The sequence below is a fragment of the Enhydra lutris genome, unplaced genomic scaffold (assembly GCF_002288905.1).
Source record: "Enhydra lutris kenyoni isolate GAN:26980312 unplaced genomic scaffold, ASM228890v2 scaffoldscaffold117, whole genome shotgun sequence".
Lineage (NCBI taxonomy): Eukaryota > Metazoa > Chordata > Mammalia > Carnivora > Mustelidae > Enhydra > Enhydra lutris.
Window position 1 is genome coordinate 366,785 of NW_019154201.1, and position 18,467 is coordinate 385,251.

Below are 18,467 nucleotides of genomic sequence, written 5' to 3' on the forward strand. Positions count from 1 at the left end.
CTAAGCTCCCCAGGACCTTTACCACCCCGGCCTATCAGGCCAGAAATGAGCTCCAGATTCCAGCCGTGCTGGCTGAGCGCCTCTCTGGTTCGAGGGACGAAGGGCTCGGCCTGGCCAGGAGCAGGCCTGGCAACACTCACTGCAGAAAGAGCTTCTTCATCATGCTGTGGAGCGTGCGGTGCAGAGCCGGGTCGTGGAGCAGCGAGGACGGGGCCCGCAGCCAGCGGTAGAAGTGCATCACCTGGTTGTCCGCGTAGACGTTGCGGTACTGCGTGATCTCCTTCACCCAGCCCACCACCATGCTCTTCAGGATCCTGGAAGAAGGCGCAAATGTCCCCACGGTCGCCAGCACCAGCTTGCCCCGTTCTGTCACCTTTGCCTCCTCCCTCCTCACTGTCCAAACTCAGCGCCGGGCCCTCCTCTGCACCCTCAGGCCTCCCTCTGCACTCAGCACCTACGGCAAGCTTCCGGGCACAGGAGGGAGGCCAGAGCACAGTGCCCCGAGGGCAGCAAAGCCCAGCAAACGGAGGAGAGAGCCGGGATCCATGTGGGGTTCTGGCTCGGCTGCCCCAGTGACAGTGTGTTAGCTCTTAGGTTTCCGAAACAAGGGCAGAGGATACAAGAGCTTCTCATGTTTCTTCTGGATTCCAGACTCAGCTCTTCTGCCCAGGGAGAGGACGGGACAAAAGCGGTCAAGGCGAGGCTCTCAGGGCCGCAGGCTCCCGGGTACCTGAAGGTGCTGGAACAGAGTGCGGTCTCGTCGTAGCTGGCCAGGGCGCTGGCGGCCTGACTGCCGGTGATCATGTCCTCCAGGGAGGCCTGCTGCAGCACGGCGAAGCTGATGCCCGTGCTGTCGGCCCCTTCCATGTCATTGATGTGGTGGGACTGCAGGATGGTGTTGACAGCCAGGTTCTGCAGGTCCAGCTCCACGCACACTGCATGCAGAGACACCGCTCCCTGTGTGTCCTCGCTCTGCAGTCTGCACCCGGCCGCAGCAAGCGCGGGCTCAGACAACGCGCCGCTCCACGCGGCAGCCAGGGCCGGCGGCAAGACGGCCGCTGAGCAGACGGCAGAGCCCACCCTCACTCGTCCCACAGCCACAGAGGCTCCCGCAGGCTCTGTTCCCACACCGGCACAGCCAAGCGTGAAGCACCCACCGCCTGGTGTTCCCACCACCACGGAATGGCAAGAAATGGCAGAAGCACCAGCAGGCGGGGACCCCGTGGGCCTCAAGCACCCACCCGTGGAGTAGCAGCCCGGGCAGTTGATCTCCACGCTGGCCTGGTCATCGAACTCCATGACAAGGCGATTGTCATCGGCCTCCTTGCCACCCAGGTCAGGGCGTGACGTAGGGGACAGCCAGAGCAGGTGGCTGTGGCGCTGGAGGTGGCGGGCAAAGAAGAGGTCGGAGCCGAAGGTGGAGATGTCCTCGGGCAGATTACCAATGGGAATGTGGAAGTACCTGCATGGGGGGCATGGGGTCAGCCCCAGGAAGTGGACAAGCAAACGGAGAAGAGGCCAGAGCACGGGAGCACAGAGAAAGCGCCTGCGCTCCGCTCACCTGCTCATCTCGAAGGCCTGCGACAGACAGGTGTCCAGGTTGAGGTAGTGGCGGATCATGCGCCGGGCCCCAAGGCGCTGCCAGTCGAGGACGCTGTAGCTGATCCTATCAGCCACGTGGACAGGCACCAGCGGGAACTCCTCCAGGACGGGAACCTCGCCAGCCAGCCTCTTCAGCTCCCAGTTGGACTGAATGGCGATGAGTGTGGGCCCACGGCGCTCCTCCTGGACATTGGGGAAGAAAGTGGCTGGGGGGGGGTCCCAAGCTGGGGGAGAGGTGCGCACACACAGGCCCGACCGCACTCACCTTGTAGGCCAGCAGGAAGCGCTGGATGGCCCTGCAGATGGTCTTCATGTCAGTTTCAGCCCGAACTTCGAAAGTGTGTTTGTGGGGAGGCAGGAGCTCGGGACCCACTTTCTCCACCATGAGGCTGTGCTCAGCTGAGTACAGAGCGCCGAGGCTGGGCATCTGGTTGCTTCGCACCTAGACCGACAGAGGTCGCGTGAGGCCTCTCTGCAGGTGCGGGTGGCAGGGCCCCCTCCGCCACAGGCACGGGCAGCAAAGGCTTGACCTCCCCTTGCCAGGAACCTACAGTGTCCAACACGAACACAGACGCTCTGCGCTGGGAGGGCACGAACAAGCCGAAGAGGGCTTTGTGGCCCTGCACGTGGTGGTACAGGTAGAGGTGGCGGATGCTGCCTGCAGGGAGGACACGGCCGTCAGCCCGAGGCGTGCTGGAGGCCGGGCCAGGCCGGGGCAGCCGGCATGCGTCATACCTGGCTCCAGGTAGCTGAACTGGGCCAGAGAGCGCATCTCCAGGTGCTCAAGAGCAAAGGTTTCAGCCTCCCAGCCCGACAGGTGCCTCACCAGCTGCTTATTGACCACACACACACAGCCCAGCTGCACCAGGGCCCGGAACAGTAATGGGACCTAGACGGGGCGGGGGAACAGGCAGCGTGAGGGCCGCCGTGTGTCTTCAGCAGACGCACTGCTGAAGTTCACGGTCTCAGAGGGGGGCCCACGGTTGTGCTTGCTAGCCTGTGCATCCCACACACAGTCTGCCCTCCTCCACCCCACCCAGCTGGATCCTTGCTCAGCTGAGCTGGGAGGATAGTCACCTGAGTCTCATACACGCCCTCAATGTCTGGGGCCGACAGCTCAGTGTTGATCTCGTTGATATGCTCCTGGTACATGTCCTCAGGCACCGAGTACTCATAGAGGTTGTAGACCACATTGGAGCGCGGGAGAGCACGGCTGACCTGGTGACGACAGGACAATGAGCTCATCATGCAGCTAAGTGGTGATGTCCGTTCCAGCACGACACGCATCACTGGAATAGTGCCACAGTCACTGAGTGAACCCGCTAGAGCCCATTTCTCCTTGCGAGGAAGACTGAAAGCTCGGCGGTGACTTCGAGCGGCAGCCCGGGGCTCCTGGGCAGCAGAGGAGCTCTCCGACGGCAAGGGCGGCAGGTGAGCCTGGTTTACCATCCTGCTGTCTTCTGGGTTTAACCTGAGAGGAACCACCTCCTCCTGGCCAGACCGCTGGTCTGGGGAAGCCACAGAGTGTGGGGGAACCCTGCAGAGGGGGGCAGGAGACGGCATTGAACAGGAAACGATCCCCAAAAAGATGTCCTCCTTTGAAGCTACCATGCCCACCGCATCCAAGGAAGCAACAGGAATTCCGGATCACCTGCCGTCTGCTGCCCTCTCTGGGTCCACACCCTGCTGACTCCTCTCCTCAGAGCCGAGCCTCACCTCCTCCAGGAAGCCTCTGCAATCTAGTTCCCAGTCAAACACACACACGTCATCTCCTCAACTACACATCAGCTTGTGGGCGCCCAACCGAGAGATGAGCATGGACAGCCTCCGTAAAGGAGCTCTGGGTGGAACGAAGTCATGCGGCTGCCGTTTACGGGAAGTGTCCCAACAGGCTGACGCAGGGGCAGAACGGCCACCAATGGTCACCGAGGGCTGAGGGAGGGGAGACGCGGCTACAGGTCTGGGAGTCTTCCAAGGGTCATAAAAACGTTTAAGGCAGGCTGTAGCAGAGGCTGCGTGACCGATACACACGAAAGCCACTGAAATGTACATTTTACATGAGTGAATCATGTGGCACGTGAGGTCTATCTCAGCAAAGCTGTTTCCATCTGAAGAGCCCTGGACCGGTGTCCACCTAGTCCCTCCCCCGCGCCATGGATGTGAGACACAAGAGGAGGGCGCACCAGGACAGCACGGCAGCTGCGCTCACGGAGCAGTCCACAGACACCATTCTGATTCTTACAGCACCCCAAGAGGGCTCTCGGGAGACAGAGGCCCCAGCACGCCTCGCTGATGGTCACCTAGCTCATCTGGCTTTCTATCTGCGGAGCCCCTTCTTTATGGGGCCCCTCCGTCGGGGTGGAGACCACGTGAGAGGCCAAGCGGGCAGCAGACCACCAACACCTGCGGCCCCGTACCTTGCGATAGGAAGGCCCCTCCTCGGCTTTAGCCACCCTCTGGTTGACATAGAACACGCGGGGGATGTTCAGCCTGATGCAGTGCAAGTCGCCACCGATGACCGCCCACAGCCGGAACAGGCCCGCCTGACTGGTTTCACCGATCTGAAAGGCAGGGAGCATAGAGCAGCGTGCATCGCCTTGTCGCGGGAAGCCCTCGCCAGCAAAGGCTCATCCTTCCCCTCCATGCCGGACCATCGGAGGGGCCCCAGGACCTTCCCACTGGCTGCGTTGCTGCCCTTGGAGGCATCCCACTCCCACCGATCGTGGTCCACACCTGCACGATCTGCCACGGAAGGTCCAAGATGCTGCGGGCGGTCCGGCGCAAGAAGCTCCCCAAGCCAGTGGCGGGCCTGTCCCGGATGGCCCCGGGCACAGGTTCGCCCTCCGCCACCTCCAGACGCCGCCTCTTCCTGCGAGCCAGGCGCTGCCGGGCCTGCAGCTGCCACTTCTTCTTGTGGAAGCGGAGCCAGACCAGCCACTCTTCCTAGGACAGACGGTGCGACAGGTCAGGAAGAGGACGGAAGAAACGCAACCGAGGAGCACGCGGTAAAACAGAAACCGCCCTCCTCAGCGACTATGTCACGTGGCTTCCAAGCCCGCGTATCTCTTCTAGGGACTAGACATCTCCTCCTGGCCCCCTCAGAGATCAAGACCCATCCTGGGGTCCCCAAGCTGCTTAGCAGACTCCACGGGACACAGCGAGCCACAGCGCAGGCCCATCTGCTGTCCTTGCCTCCTCCTCCCCTGGCCACTTCGGGCTCCGAAGCTTCCTACCTGGGTGGTTCCGAGGGCCGGGGGCTGCCCCAAGATTTCCTGCCAGGGCACCGTCAGCTCCAGGTCCTGTGACTCCTCCTGGCTCTCCCAGAGGACACGCTTCCTCTTAGTGGCAACAGGAACTGCCAGGTGTGGTGGCTTCACCAGACCAAAATCCTCCATGTCGGGAGCACCAAGGCTCTGCGTGCATTCTGGAGCCTGTGCCGTGCCCACCTGCAAAGACCCAAAGGAGACTTAAAATGCCACGATCTCTCAGATAATTCCACCTTGAGAATTATACCATATGTCAACTGAACAGTGTCAACTGAACGGGATAAAACACTGTACACCACAGTGTGCACTGACCAATCTACTTTCAATTTCAAAGAGTGAAGATAGAACAAAACATCACTCAAGCATGACTACAAAGCAAACACATCTTTCCACGTTTGCTCCAAGGCTCTCCCCTTTTTGTAAGAAATAAAATATTGTGAAGCACAGGTCCCTTCTGTCTCCCTCTGGCCCCCAGTTCCCAGCACAGCACCTGTCATTCCCCGTACACGGTGTGCTTCTGCAGCATGCCCTCAAACGCGCACCCTCCCGTAAGATGCGGTGCGGGAGTCCCACGGCACACATCCCACGGCAACCTGCTCTTTCCATGCATTAAAATCTCAAAAATAAAGTACATAAAAATAAAGTAAAATAAAGCCAGAAGATTCATCTATCTTGACAAAGATTTGTCTATTTCCTAAGTCTTTTCAAAGACTAAGGTTTGGGATTTACTGTTTATTTCCCTCATTCCTGCTCTTGCATTCACAACTTCTGTCTTTCTCCCTCCGCAGCTCAGTATGCTGCTATGACTCTTCAGTCGAAAGCTTATTCGATCTCCTACTTGTTTTTCTTTGCTAACATCTTTGCAAACAGACACCGTGCATGTAAGTGTTCTTTCGCTACATACCACAAATTTTGATAGGATCAGTACTTTCTTTTCTTTTTTTTTTTTTAAGATTTTATTTATTTGAAAGACAAAGATCACAAGTAGGCAGAGCATCAGGCAGAGAGATAGAAAGGGAAGCAGGCTCCCTGCTTGAGCAGAGAGCCTGATGTGGGGCTCGATCCCAGGACCCTGGGATCATGACCTGAGCCAAAGGCAGAGGCTTTACCCCACTGAGCCACCCAGGTGCCCCAAGGATCAGTACTCATTAAATATTTCTAATTCCCGGGACGCCTGGGTGGCTCAGTTGGTTAAGCCGCTGCCTTCAGCTCGGGTCATGATCCCAGGGTCCTGGGATCGAGTCCCGCATCGGGCTCCTTGCTCAGTGGGGAGCCTGCTTCCTCCTCTCTGCCTCTGCCTGCCGCTCTGTCTGCTTGTGTTCTCTCTCTCTCTGACAAATAAATAAATAAATAAAATCTTAAAAAAAAAAAATTTCTAATTCCCGGGTCACCTGGGTGGCTCAGCCTTTAAGCATTTGCCTTTGGCTTGGGTCATGATCTTAGGGTCCTGGGATCGAGTCCTGCAACGGGCTCCCACCATCCCCTGCTTGTGCTCCCTCTCTCGCGGTCTCTCTGACAAATAAATAGATAAAATCTTTAAAAATATTTTCAGCACTGGAGAATTTTCTTTTGGCTCTTCTGATTTTAGCTAAGCCCTTCATTACACCCTTCAGTATTTTTACGGTTTCTACAGGTTTTTATTTTCTGGTTTAGAAAACCAAAGTCTCTGGCACAGTGATTCACAGAGTCCCTGAGTCCAATTACCACTGTCACATAGAAGACAGTCCATCTCCCTAACGGACAGCTCAGTGCATCCGATCCCAGAAGACCCCCAGCGGAAAATAGAGAGTCGAATGCCAGGCGCACCTTTTTACAAAGAAAAGAAACATCCGAGACCCGTGAATGGCAGCAGCAGGGCCCCCACCATCCCAGGCGCACTACCTGTCTCCTGCCTTCGAGGATAAAGAGCTCACTGATCTTCTTCTGCTTGCAGACATCGTTCTTCTCCAGAAGTTTCTTGTGCAGCCAGTCGGGGTGCTTGACACGTGGTACTGGGTTCTTCACCTACACAGAGGGGCACAGATCACCCGTCCGACTGGCTAGCACAGGCCAGGCCCAGGGTTCCGGGGCCATGGAGCCCCGTGGGGCCCTGTCTGCGCTGGCAGGCCTCACCTGCTGCAGAGCCGCCGGGATTGTGATGATCTTCTGGATGGCGCTCCCCAGACGCTCGATGTAGTAGTCCCAGTCCAGGATCTGGGCGGCGGGAAGGGGACAGCGACAGGGTGTGAGAGAGAAGAGCAGCAGTAGCGCTATATTCACTCTACACCGAACGCTGCACTGAATGCTTCCTGCGACCGCTTTACCCACCTTGAAATTCTGGGACAAAATGTACCCATTTCACAGAGAGGGAAACCCATTCCACAGAGCACTTAAATGACTCCCAGGATCCCAGACTTAGCAGGGCTAAGCCAGCCCAAGAACGCTGAACCTGGGTCCAGGCCCTCTCCGGCACTGAGCTTTCCTAAAGTGTAACAAGCTCCTCGCCCCTTACTTATCAGGGGAGGACAAGACCAAAGACTGCAGACAAAATGCTGACCCGAGTCAGGGACGCTCTGCTGTCAACGCTTCCTTCTAAACATCTCAGAGGAACAAAGTCAGTACTCACCGTCCGAATGTCGAAGTCTTGGAGGGAAGAGCTCTTAAGCCACTTTCGGAGGAAGTGCTTCCTCACTGTGGGCTCTGCCTGGAAAATGGCAAGCGGGATGGCCCTGGGTGAAGAGAGGCACAGAAGTTACCAACACAAGAATCAAATCAACTCCCATCACAGTGCTCGCCAATGTACAATTCCACATGGAAATAGGGGCCTAGAACCTCGTCTGTAACCGTGCTTTTACTTCAGGATGTTCCTTTGTATAAAGTACAGCTAATATGTAACGTTCATCAGATTAGCTACATGATGCATCGCTGTATTAAAATATCGTGGGCAAACGCACGCTCCCCCCCACCAGGCACCATTTGGTCTGTGTTGTTTGGCCATGGTTTACAGAGCTACGTAAATCACATTCACGTGTGTACACGCACTGAGACATTTCGAAGATGTCACTAATTGAGTAAGATACAGGAAGACTGCTGCTCTCCTGAAAGAACGAGCCAGCTTCAAATCACTCCCAAGCAGCAGGGCAACCATCAACATCCTTTCACTGGAGGAAATATTTGTGAACATGAATATCATGAACGTGAAGACACTTAGAAAGAACACTACCAACACCAGTGCACACACCACCTAGTCCTCTCCAACTTCACGCCCTGCCATTTTCTGTGAGAGAAACTAGAAGGATAAAGTCCAGTGCAGCTCTCCCAACCGTCCTCATGTAGAGATGCACGAGATCCCTATTTGGGTGTTTACTGATCCCATGCAGGCTTCTCTACTACTCCTGCCTGTACGTATCCGGAACGAGAAGAGCAGCGCCCGTGTTTGTCAGTGTGGTACAGACAGGAGCGTCCCGCCGTGCAGGAGCAGGACCCCGCAACACAGCACACAGCTGCCATCCAATCACTCGAACGCCTACGCCACCTTTCACTGCACAAAAACACATGTGCCCGTCTTCTGACTGAAGGACACTAGGGCCTTCCCAACATCCGCTCTTAAACCCAAGGTGAACACGGGGGCAGTGAGGCAGGGCACATCCCCAAACGTGCTCCCCTGTGAGGGGAATCAGCACCGCTCTGCTCTGGCTCTGCTCTGAAGTGACGGTCACCCATGTGGCTGTCTTACAGGCATGACAACTGCTATCATCGCTCTTTCTTTCCAACCAGTAGACGCTTCTAAAACCCGCACTTCCTGATTACGGTGAGTTTAAACGTCTTTCCGTGCACTGGCCGTCACGCTCCTCACCTGCGAGCAGCCCATTCTTACGTGTTGCCTGCTTTTCCTGTCCTCTTTCTCTTACTGATATAGAAGAATTCTTTACTTTACTCTGTACGTAATTTGTTTCATTTTTTTAAAAGATTTTTTCATTTATTTATTTGACAGAGAGAAAGAGAGCACAAGCAGGCGAACAGCAGAGGCAGAGGGAGAAGGAGACTCCCCACCGACCAGGGAGCCCAATGTGGGGCTCCATCCTAGGACCCTGGTGTCATGACCTGAGCCGAAGGCAGACGCTTCACTGACTGAGCCCCCACGTGCCCCATCCTGCCCTTTCCAAGGAAGCTCAGCTTGCTACAAAGGGACAGACATTCCACAACAGACTGGAGCTTCCGAGCAGAGCATCTGAGGCCTTAAGCTCAGGAACCCTCACCTCTCTGTGACGGGAGAGCCCTCGGGCTTCCGGGAGATGATGTAGCGGCAGCTCAGGCCCGCGTCCCTCACCATCTGGTCTCCCAGGAACTCAGCCAGGCGTTTGGCTGTGCTGATGGACGTGGACTTCTGCTCCCCATAATCTTCCAGCTTCCGAGACATGGAGCGGTTCTCCGAGATCAGCTCGAACAGCTCAGAGTCGGGCATGTTAGCCGCCTGAAGAGAGGCAATGGGCACAACGTGGCGCAGAAGGCAAGCAGCACTCCCCCAGGCTCACCGGCAACAGCCCTCCCAGTCGCTTGACCTTCTCCAGCCGTGTGAGAGGGCTGTGTCACACCAGCGAACAGGAACACTTACAAATCCAAACGCAAAACCCTAACTGCCATGTCATTAAACTATGTAGAGGACATTAAGAAATGTTTTACTGAGCCATTAGTACCAAAGCTGGAGAAAAAGGGAAAAGACGGAACTGGCGATTTTTCTCCTGAAAGGAAGAGAAAATCAGGGAAAGGAGGAGCAAGGAGACAATGCAAGCTGGAGAGCCGTGGACTGAGTGCGGAGCCGAGGCATTCCTCAGCAATGAGAAGTCAGGGAGCAAACAGCCCTATGGGCTCCCACGCACATGTACCCCTGACCTCGCGCCCCCGACATCCTGTAAGATTTGCTTGGCTCCTGTTTTGTGTGTTTTTCTCTCTTGGTGCTTACTCTCATGTGTGGGTCAACACTACAGAACAAGACAACACGCCAAGCTACCGCAGCCCACAGAGCCAAGGAAGGCAGAATAATGTTCCAGAATATTCCAGTATTCCTTAGACTCAGAAAGCCTCCTCTTAACAAATACCACAAGAGAGGAGGGAAGAGCACCCATACAAAAGTGTTCAAGGAGACATTACAGCTGCGGAAACCACACACCTAACTGATACCCGACAGCAGCAGACCGTCGTGTGAGCTAAGCAGTGCAAACACGAGATACAGACCGAGCGACAACAGCCAGAGAATGATGCTGTCTGTGAGAAGGCACTGTTGAAGGGAAGCTGGTGCTGCTATTTAAACCGCGGAAACCCCACGCTCACTTACAGGGACTACAAGGATTGCGAGAAGCAAGGTTGACGTGACCACTAGTGCACTGTCCTACAGCTGCTTTTACTGCGCTGTTTGTTTTCTTCAAAGCATTCCATCAGTGGACATGGGGGCTCCCACTGACAGGGATTCCGGGAGGCACCGGAGCCTGGGGAGTCCCAGTGTCTTGTCAGAGTCAGCCCGGACCCACCCTGCTCTCCAGGAGCCCAGGGACAGGAGGGCCCTCTGCAGCCCAGGGGAAGAGGAGGGTGGCCTTACCTTACTGTACAGCACATCTAGCCAGTAATCGGCCACCTTGGCGACAGAGCTGTACACTTCCTCTAGTGTGCTGCCCTTGAGGAAGGCCTCGAACACCGAGGACTGGAAGATCTTAATTAGCTGCAGCTCCCCTCGGCGTTTGATCTCGAAGCCCTTTAGCTCAGCCAGGGAGCCGTCCTCATTGAAGACCGCATACCTGGAATCACGGGCAAGCACGGCAGTGAACGAGAGCCCGGGAGGCTGGTTGCGTGCCACTGGCCCTCCGTCCGACCCTCCCCTCTGGCCTCCACCGGGCGGCAAACATCTCTCCACCCCGAGGTTCCTGCTTCTGACCGAATGACCAAAGGGCCTGCAGCCTATGGAACCAGAATCTAACAGGTGGGGAGCAGAGGGGGCAGTATTATGTTTCCAAACTGAATCAAGAAGGTCAAAAAACTACTATTCCCATCTGGCCTCCTGGTCCACTTCCCGAATGGGTTAAGTCTCGTCTGTTCATTTTCTTCCCAAACACGAAGGCTACTGGATTCCTACCTCTTCTTCAGTTTCTTGCCTTCTTCCTTGGAGGCTGGAAGGATCATGGCAAGGTAGGGTCCATCAACCTCGAAAAAGATGCTGTTCTCTGAGCGGGTGACATAACTGAGCGAGGACGGCTCGGTCAGCTCCTGGTACTGGTCGTTGGTGAAGCCTTCCTGCGAAACGAGGGCAAGAGACGGCTGCCTCACTCCCCACCATTCTGGAAACAACAGCTGCCCTCTGCGGACTGACCGCACCAGCGAACGGGGCTCTTCTGTATAACAGACACCGCTCGGCCAGAGAAAGAGGTTAAGTTCTGACACCCGTCGGACGGGGATGAACCAGAACGCATTCTGCTAAGTCTAGAAGCTTATACAGCTTGTTTCCATTCACAGAATATTCTGGAAAAGGCAGAATTATCACTGCACAGAGAACAGACTGGGTGGCCAGAGTCTGGGGCTGATGATAAAGAAGCAGCTCTCGGGAACCGTTCTGTGCTGCTCTGTGGCAGTGGAAACACGACTCTGTGGGTCAAAACCCACAGAACTGCACTCCACGAAGAGTGAATTTTCAGCCAGGATCCTGGGCAATCCCGAGAGGGACCGCAGCCTGGAAGACACAAGCCCAGCTGCATTCTGTGCAGAATCCCGCTGACAGGCCGACTTGTCACCCTGGCAAACCCTGTCCTGACGGGGTAGTACAGACCAAAGACAGAAACACTACACACACACGCTGTGCTGTAGCCGTAAGTTCACTGCACGTGACGGCACAATCCCGAAGGCACTGTGCACACACACACTAGGGCCCAACGAATAAACAAACCAAGAGTGAGGGACAGGCTTCTCACCACAGGAGGAAGACGTTACCAACGAGGAAAGGGGACTAGCCTGGGGCCGGACAGGTCAGCGTGGACTCACATTCTCTGTTTTAAAGCGCACACGTAGAGAAATCAATCCAGATGCGTGTGTGGGCAAGGAGGGTGTCAGGCATACACCTTCCTCCTGGCTCAGCCACCAAGAGAGCTAGAAGCGCTAACACCCCGCAGCAAGGAGCATCTGTACCTGACCGTGGTTTCTAACACTCTCTCCAGTAAAAAGAACCTGGCTCCTTAGAGAAACGGTTAATTCCAGGGCTGGGACTGGGGAAACTCAAGATGAGGCTGGAGCACCTTACAGGACCAGGAATTCGAAAGTGTTTGCTACCAAAAAAAAAAAAAAAAAAAAAAAAAGCCCCAAACCACAGAAGAGAGGCATGCGTCAAGAATACGTGGACAGGGGTGCCTGAGTGGCTCAGTGGGTTAAGCCTCTTAACCCACCTCTGCCTTCGGCTCAGATCATGATCTCAGGGTCCTGGGATTGAGCCCCGTGTCGGACTCTCTGCTCGGCAGGGAGCCTGCTTCCCTTCCTCTCTCTGCCTGCCTCTCTGCCTACTTGTGATCTCTGTCTGTCAAATAAATAAATAAAATCTTAAAAAAAAAAAAAAAGAAAAGAATGAATGCGTGGGCAAACGTGAAGGAGCCCCAGAAGCCAGAGGAAGAAGTGCAGTCCAGAACCCAGCAGGACACAACCAAGTGCGTCACTAAGCAGGGTAAGTGGGCAAGGGTGATGATGCTTCCCTACAGAAGGATTCCAAGTAATCCACGCACCAGGAATGTGGGAGGGGAGAGCCACACAGAACCAGCAACAGACACTCAAACCAGTGAAGATCAGGGAGAGTCAGGACAGCTGTGTCATCTCAGCTATCTCCCCAGCGTGCACGCGCGGCTCTGGTAGTTTCAGCACGCAGCCAGACCGCGTGACACTCCTCGCCGGGGGTGTGGGCTGCATGACCCCACGATGTGCTCCCGCAGCAGCAGGAAGGTGAGGGGGGCAGTGGGTGGAACAGGGGAGGGGAGGCCAGCAGGGCAGATCCTGACACTGGGCAGCAACAGGAGAAAACACAGGCCACACCACCTCTGGGAGGCCTCATTCTAACGACAGAAACAACACACAAATCTGAAGGAGAGGCAGGCCAGGACTCCTTGAAGACAGGGAGCTGCCAGCCTGGAGGGGACTGAGCAGACAGGACCGGCATGTCAGCACGGGGCCTGGGCCCAGAAGATGCAGGGAATGCAAAGACTCCGGCTCGGTCACGGTGTAGTGTGAGCGTGAATGCCTTCGTTGCGAGCACTGCGCCACAGCTTACAGACGCTAACGTTAGAGGAAGCAGGCTGAAGGACACATACAAACCTCTGTAAGTCTAACACTACTTCAAAATAAAAAGTTACAAGCATTAGAGGAAGACTCACTCCAGCGTGAGCACGGCACTCTCTGTACAGACCCTCGGGCTCTAGGGAAGCCTGAATGGCACAAGCAGGCTGGTCTCGTGTTCAGAAGGGAACACACAAGCATGAGAACCAACACAGTCCCCCTCCCAATCCCCATCAGAGTTGGGGGTGGTGCCAGGAATCCAGGCCCAGGGAGGCAGGCCCTCCCTGGAGACCCAGGCTCACCTTGACCATGATGTTCAACATGGCCCCAGGGTAGGAAATGGTCAGCTTGGGCTTTTTTACACTGGTCGTCTTGATGACGAAGTTTTCAGGGAAGCTGTTGGGCAGGACACACCATATTCCATCTGTGTCCAGCTCCAAGGGCCTCCTTCGGAGAAACAGAGAAACAAGGCCACATGGAGACCGGACCATGGACTTCACGTAGGGAGAACCCGGTGTGAAGGTCCTTGCTGGCCGTGGACCCAGGAAACACAGTGCCCACAGAAACACAGGAAACACGCCGCCCGCCCGCCTTCCCCTCCAGGCTGTCCGCTCCCGGCGGCCGACCGGAGTGCAGCACTCACCCAATCTGCTCGATCAGCTCCCGCGCCTGAGTGATGATGTTGGCTCCTGTGAAGCAGACGATGCCTGCCATCTCCATGGAGTACCAGCGAGCCCTGAGAAAGACAGTCACAGCCTGGGGGACCGATGGGGGTCCCTCAAAGGGTCACTGGAGGAGGTCAGGAGAAGGAAACCAAGAAGGGGACATTGAAGCGGGGCAGGAGAACCACGGAGGAACTGAGCTTAGGACTGGGGACAGTCCTCTGCCCTCCTTCTGGGCACAGGGCTGGGAGATGTAGCAGACCGCCACGGCAGCAGCTCCCTCATCACCGGCCCAGGTGGCCGCACATGAGCCCTCTTCCACAGTCCCCAGTGCCATCTTGTGCCCTTGCCATCTCCCAGACCCGACACTCATCTTCTCAGGGAAAACACAAGCCCTCGGACGGCCTCGGCTTCCTGCCAGGCATCTGCCTTATTGCCTCTAAACCAGGGCTCAGTGGAAGGCATCAGGCGACCCAAGGCCCGACACTCCTGCCCCTAGGACTCCACTCTAGCCTGGCTTCCCACTCCTCCTTCTCTGCCATCAAAAAAAAAACACAAAATAGGGGCGCCTGGGTGGCTCGGTCAGTTAAATGTCCGATGCTTGGTTTTGGCTCAGGTCATGATCTCAGGATCATGGGATCAAGGCCCACATTGGGTTCCACGCTCAGCGGGAAGTTGGCTTGGGAATCTCTCTCCCTCCCTCTGCCCCTTCCCCTCCCTCCCACTGCACACACACGTGAGCGCGTGCACTCACTCTCTGGAATAAATAAATAAATCTTTTGGGGAGACGCCTGGGTGGCTCAGTGGGTTAAGCCGCTGCCTTCAGCTCAGGTCATGATCTCAGGATCCTGGGATCGAGTCCCACATCGGGCTCTCTGCTCAGCAGGGAGCCTGCGTCCCCCTCTCCCTCTCTGCCTGCCTCTGTCTACTGTGATCTCTCTCTGTCAAATAAATAAATAAAATCTTAAAAAATAAATAAATAAATAAATAAATCTTTTTAAAAAAAGTAACAATAAATAAAATGACTTTCACTCGAACTTAATCCCCAGTGCCCCATGTTTCTCCTTCTCCCAAGTTGCCATGCTGACCCTCCCCACAGGGACCCCTCCCCACAGTGCCCAGGCCTACATGACCCACTCCCCCCAAGACTCTCACCCCCCATCCAGATCCCACCTCGTCCCATGTGCATCACAAACAGTCGACCTTGGCTTTAAGGAGCCCCCAACAACTCTTGGCCTTCCTGACTGCTCAGATAGCTTCACGCCCCGTATCTGCCACGCGGTGTGGCCCGGTGGCTGCCCGGACCCTCTCACGGCCTCTGTCCCAGAAACACACTGGAAACTGCCAAGTCACCGTGCGCAGCCCAGGACAGGGAGACAACGTGTCCGCGGCCACACCCTCCCCTCCCACCCCACCCACTCCCGGCCACGCCGCGGGGGCACACCCTCTGCGCATGACGTAGCCGTAGAAGGAGTTGAGGATGCACTTGTGCGCCAGCTGCAGGGAGTCGTACAGGACCTCCATGTTCCTGCAGCGCTTCACCTCCGCCGCGTCGCCCAGCTCCATGGCTGCGGAGAGCTTCTTCTTCCACACCTGGAGGCCACACAGACACCGGTCACCTCCTTGGCTCTTCCAGCTCACGCTCCATACAGTCAGTGGCCCAACGGTTTAAGAGTTTGAAAATTTCAAATCTATAGAAAACTTCAAAATCCAATACAACAGAAGACCATAGCCGCAAGCAGAGAAACCACTGCTGACCCTTGGCCCTTTTCCTTTTTTTTTTTTTTAAAGATTTTTTATTTATTTATTTAACACACAGAGAGAGTGTGTAGGCAGAGAGGCAGGCAGAGAGAGAGGGGGAAGCAGGCTCCCTGAGCAGAGAGCCTGACACGGGGCTCAATCCCAGGACCCTGAGATCATGACCTGAGCTGAAGGCGGAGGCTTAACCCACTGAGCCACCCAGGCACCCCTTGGCCACGTTTCCTTATTCCATTCTCTGTATGGGCACAGCCAGCAGAAAGGCACAGACATCAGGACCCGACCCCCCTGGAGACTCTAGCACACAATTCCTAGGAATAAAGACATTTTACACACCATAGCGCTATTATGGCCCCCGAGAAACCTAACAAGGGTGTGGGACCCACACGTCCCTCCCAGGTCTGCACAACCTGCAACCCAGCAGCTAGGCCAGAACCACACCCTGGGCTCCCATGTGTCCTGATGAGCTGGTAACCCAGCACTGCCTGGTACAAGGCAGATGTCCTGAAAAGAGTTCTGGACACAAAGGAGCTTTTATTTCTTGTGAGACCAACAATGAGAAGACACTACAGCAACCCACTTGGACAACTCGGACTTGGGGCAACGTCAGCCTCCTGGGACAAAAGCCGGAACACAGCAGTGAGCGAGAAAAACAAATGAACCCCAAGTCCGAGACCAGCAACAGGGGAAAGGGCTTCACACCACCCAAGAGGCCCAGGGGCTCCCATTATCATCCTGTTATGCAGCGCGACCCTGACTTAATGCCATGGACAAGCTGAGTTACAGGTCTTCTCCAACAGAAGGCAGAAGCCGCTGACAGGCAGAGAGCAAAGTGCACACCAATGAAGACAAGATCTCAGGGTTACAACCGACTCACAAACCTATTGACGGACCAACACCTGCTTATCAGATCCCCAGCACGTGTTAGAAGATAAACTCGATAAAGCGAACCAAGGACCTTACACTATTCTAAATAGTTGTAACAGAAATGTTGTCTTTGCCGTGGTGGTCATTACACAGCCACAGGATTTTGTCAAAATCCACAGAACTGCCACATGGAGGGTGACCAGCACGGATACTGTGGGCACCTGCACTCGCTCCTGCCCAAGCTGCACGTCTGTCCCTGCTCGCTAACGTGGATGCTGTCACAGTGGCCAAACAGCTGACGCTTCCCTTTCTGCTTGAGAACGTCTCACCTTCACTCCGCTGGCTGATGCATCTCGGTGCCTAGATCAAACAGACAATAAACACCTGGAACGAGTGAAAAGCTCTCCAGATTTGGAATGAGACGAGAAGCCATGGATTGCGAATGCTGGGCCTGGGGGTGCCAGACCCCAGTCCCACCCAGTGCCAGCCCAGAGGGGCACATGGTGACACCTGGCCTTCACACCCACAGGCCGCACCTCCTGAGATGCTGAGCCCAAGAGACAAGGCTGGAGGACATCTCCCCCAGGACGTGGGTGAGATTACACTGGCGGATTTGCTCTCCCTGCTTCACTGCGATGAAGCCAGTCTTCACCAACAGGAACTGCACGGTGGGTTTCCGTGATGGGACTGGCTGTGCCAAGGCCGAGATGCCCCAGGATGAGGAGCCAGGCCTGTCTGTGTTAACCGGACTGAGGGTAATGAGCTACTCAAGAGGCCCCCAGTAAGAGCAACCGACAAAGAATCACGGGGGAGGCTGTAAATATTCCACTCAACTCCCCATCCCATGCGAGAACAACAACTGAGATATTCACTGAATGCCTACTATGCGGCAGCGACTGTGTCAGCCTCCGAAGAACAAAGAATGAGACAGACGCACTCACCACACTTTGAGTCCCTGTGCAATGAGAGACACGTAAACACAAAACTTCACAGTTACTTAACTGAAACAAAATGAGACGCTGCCGCAGCTCCTCCAAACACTGAAAATGGAACCCCCGTAAGACCCAGCAATGCCACGGGGGCACACACTCTGAAGACCTGAAAGCAGGGACCTAAGGAGGTATTTGCACCTCCACACTCACAGCAACCAAAACGTGGACGCGGCCTAGCACCGTGGGCAGGAGAAGAACGAACAGAACGTGGGGCGTACAGGCAGCGGGCTACCGCTCAGCCTCAGAAGGAAGGGACTTCGGACCCCGGCCTCAGCGTGGATGAAGCTTGGGGACTCGACGCTGAGGGCAACGAGCCGGCCATCGTCAGATGCCGCGTGATCCACCTCCCAGGGGGCTACAGCGGCTAAACCCCGAGACAGAAAGTAGGATGGGGGGTTACTGTTCCACGGTGCAGTGTTAGTGCAGTCAGATGAAGATTCTGGAGAGCGATGGGGGAGGCCGCACAACTGTGGGGATGTCCCCAGCGCCGCAGAACTGGGTTGGGCTCTAGGTTATGTCTATCCTACCAGAAAAAAAAACCACTGGGGCGCCTGGGTGGCTCAGTGGGTTAAAGCCTCTGCCTTCGGCTCAGGTCATGATCCCAGGGTCCTGGGATTGAGTCCCGTATCGGGCTCTCTGCTCAGCGGGGAGCCTGCTTCCCCCTCTCTCTCTGCCTGCCTCTCTGCCTACTTGTGATCGCTCTCTCTCTGTGTCAAATAAGTAAATAAAATCTTTTTTTAAGAAAGGCTATTTCTTGTTTTGTCTTTCTTTTTTTCCCTTTATTTTATTTTTATGTTTCTTAAATTCCACATACGAGTGAAATCATGAGGTATCTCTGTCTTTCTCTGACTGACTTATTTCCCTTAGCATGATACTCTCTGGCTCCATCCATGTTGTTGCCAATGGCAAGATTTTGTTCTTTTTTATGGCTGAATAATATGCCATTGTATGTATATAAAAGTCTATTTCTTGGGGCACCTGGGTGGCTCAGTGGGTTAAAGCCTCTGCCTTCGGCTCAGGTCATGATCCCAGGGTCCTGGGAT

At 55.5% G+C, this 18,467-nt stretch overlaps 1 protein-coding gene across 4 annotated transcripts in view; it reads right to left on the reverse strand.

The window, feature by feature from the left end:
* Positions 1-18,467, reverse strand: part of LOC111139773 (DNA polymerase epsilon, catalytic subunit) — a 54,144-nt gene that overhangs the window by 19,682 nt on the left and 15,995 nt on the right. For 3 of the 4 annotated variants that reach the window (XM_022492150.1, XM_022492151.1, XM_022492153.1), the window contains 20 exons: positions 15,252-15,400; positions 13,789-13,881; positions 13,448-13,592; positions 10,975-11,132; positions 10,444-10,639; positions 9,107-9,321; positions 7,474-7,576; positions 6,981-7,061; positions 6,750-6,872; positions 4,836-5,048; positions 4,336-4,545; positions 4,020-4,163; positions 2,680-2,820; positions 2,338-2,491; positions 2,154-2,260; positions 1,868-2,044; positions 1,562-1,785; positions 1,242-1,462; positions 731-935; positions 141-314 (listed from right to left, as the gene is read on the reverse strand). In XM_022492150.1, coding sequence (XP_022347858.1) covers positions 141-314; positions 731-935; positions 1,242-1,462; positions 1,562-1,785; positions 1,868-2,044; positions 2,154-2,260; positions 2,338-2,491; positions 2,680-2,820; positions 4,020-4,163; positions 4,336-4,545; positions 4,836-5,048; positions 6,750-6,872; positions 6,981-7,061; positions 7,474-7,576; positions 9,107-9,321; positions 10,444-10,639; positions 10,975-11,132; positions 13,448-13,592; positions 13,789-13,881; positions 15,252-15,400 — 3,233 coding nt within the window. The remainder of the gene's footprint in view (positions 1-140; positions 315-730; positions 936-1,241; positions 1,463-1,561; positions 1,786-1,867; positions 2,045-2,153; positions 2,261-2,337; positions 2,492-2,679; positions 2,821-4,019; positions 4,164-4,335; positions 4,546-4,835; positions 5,049-6,749; positions 6,873-6,980; positions 7,062-7,473; positions 7,577-9,106; positions 9,322-10,443; positions 10,640-10,974; positions 11,133-13,447; positions 13,593-13,788; positions 13,882-15,251; positions 15,401-18,467) is intronic. The other variant, XM_022492152.1, reaches the window with a different exon arrangement.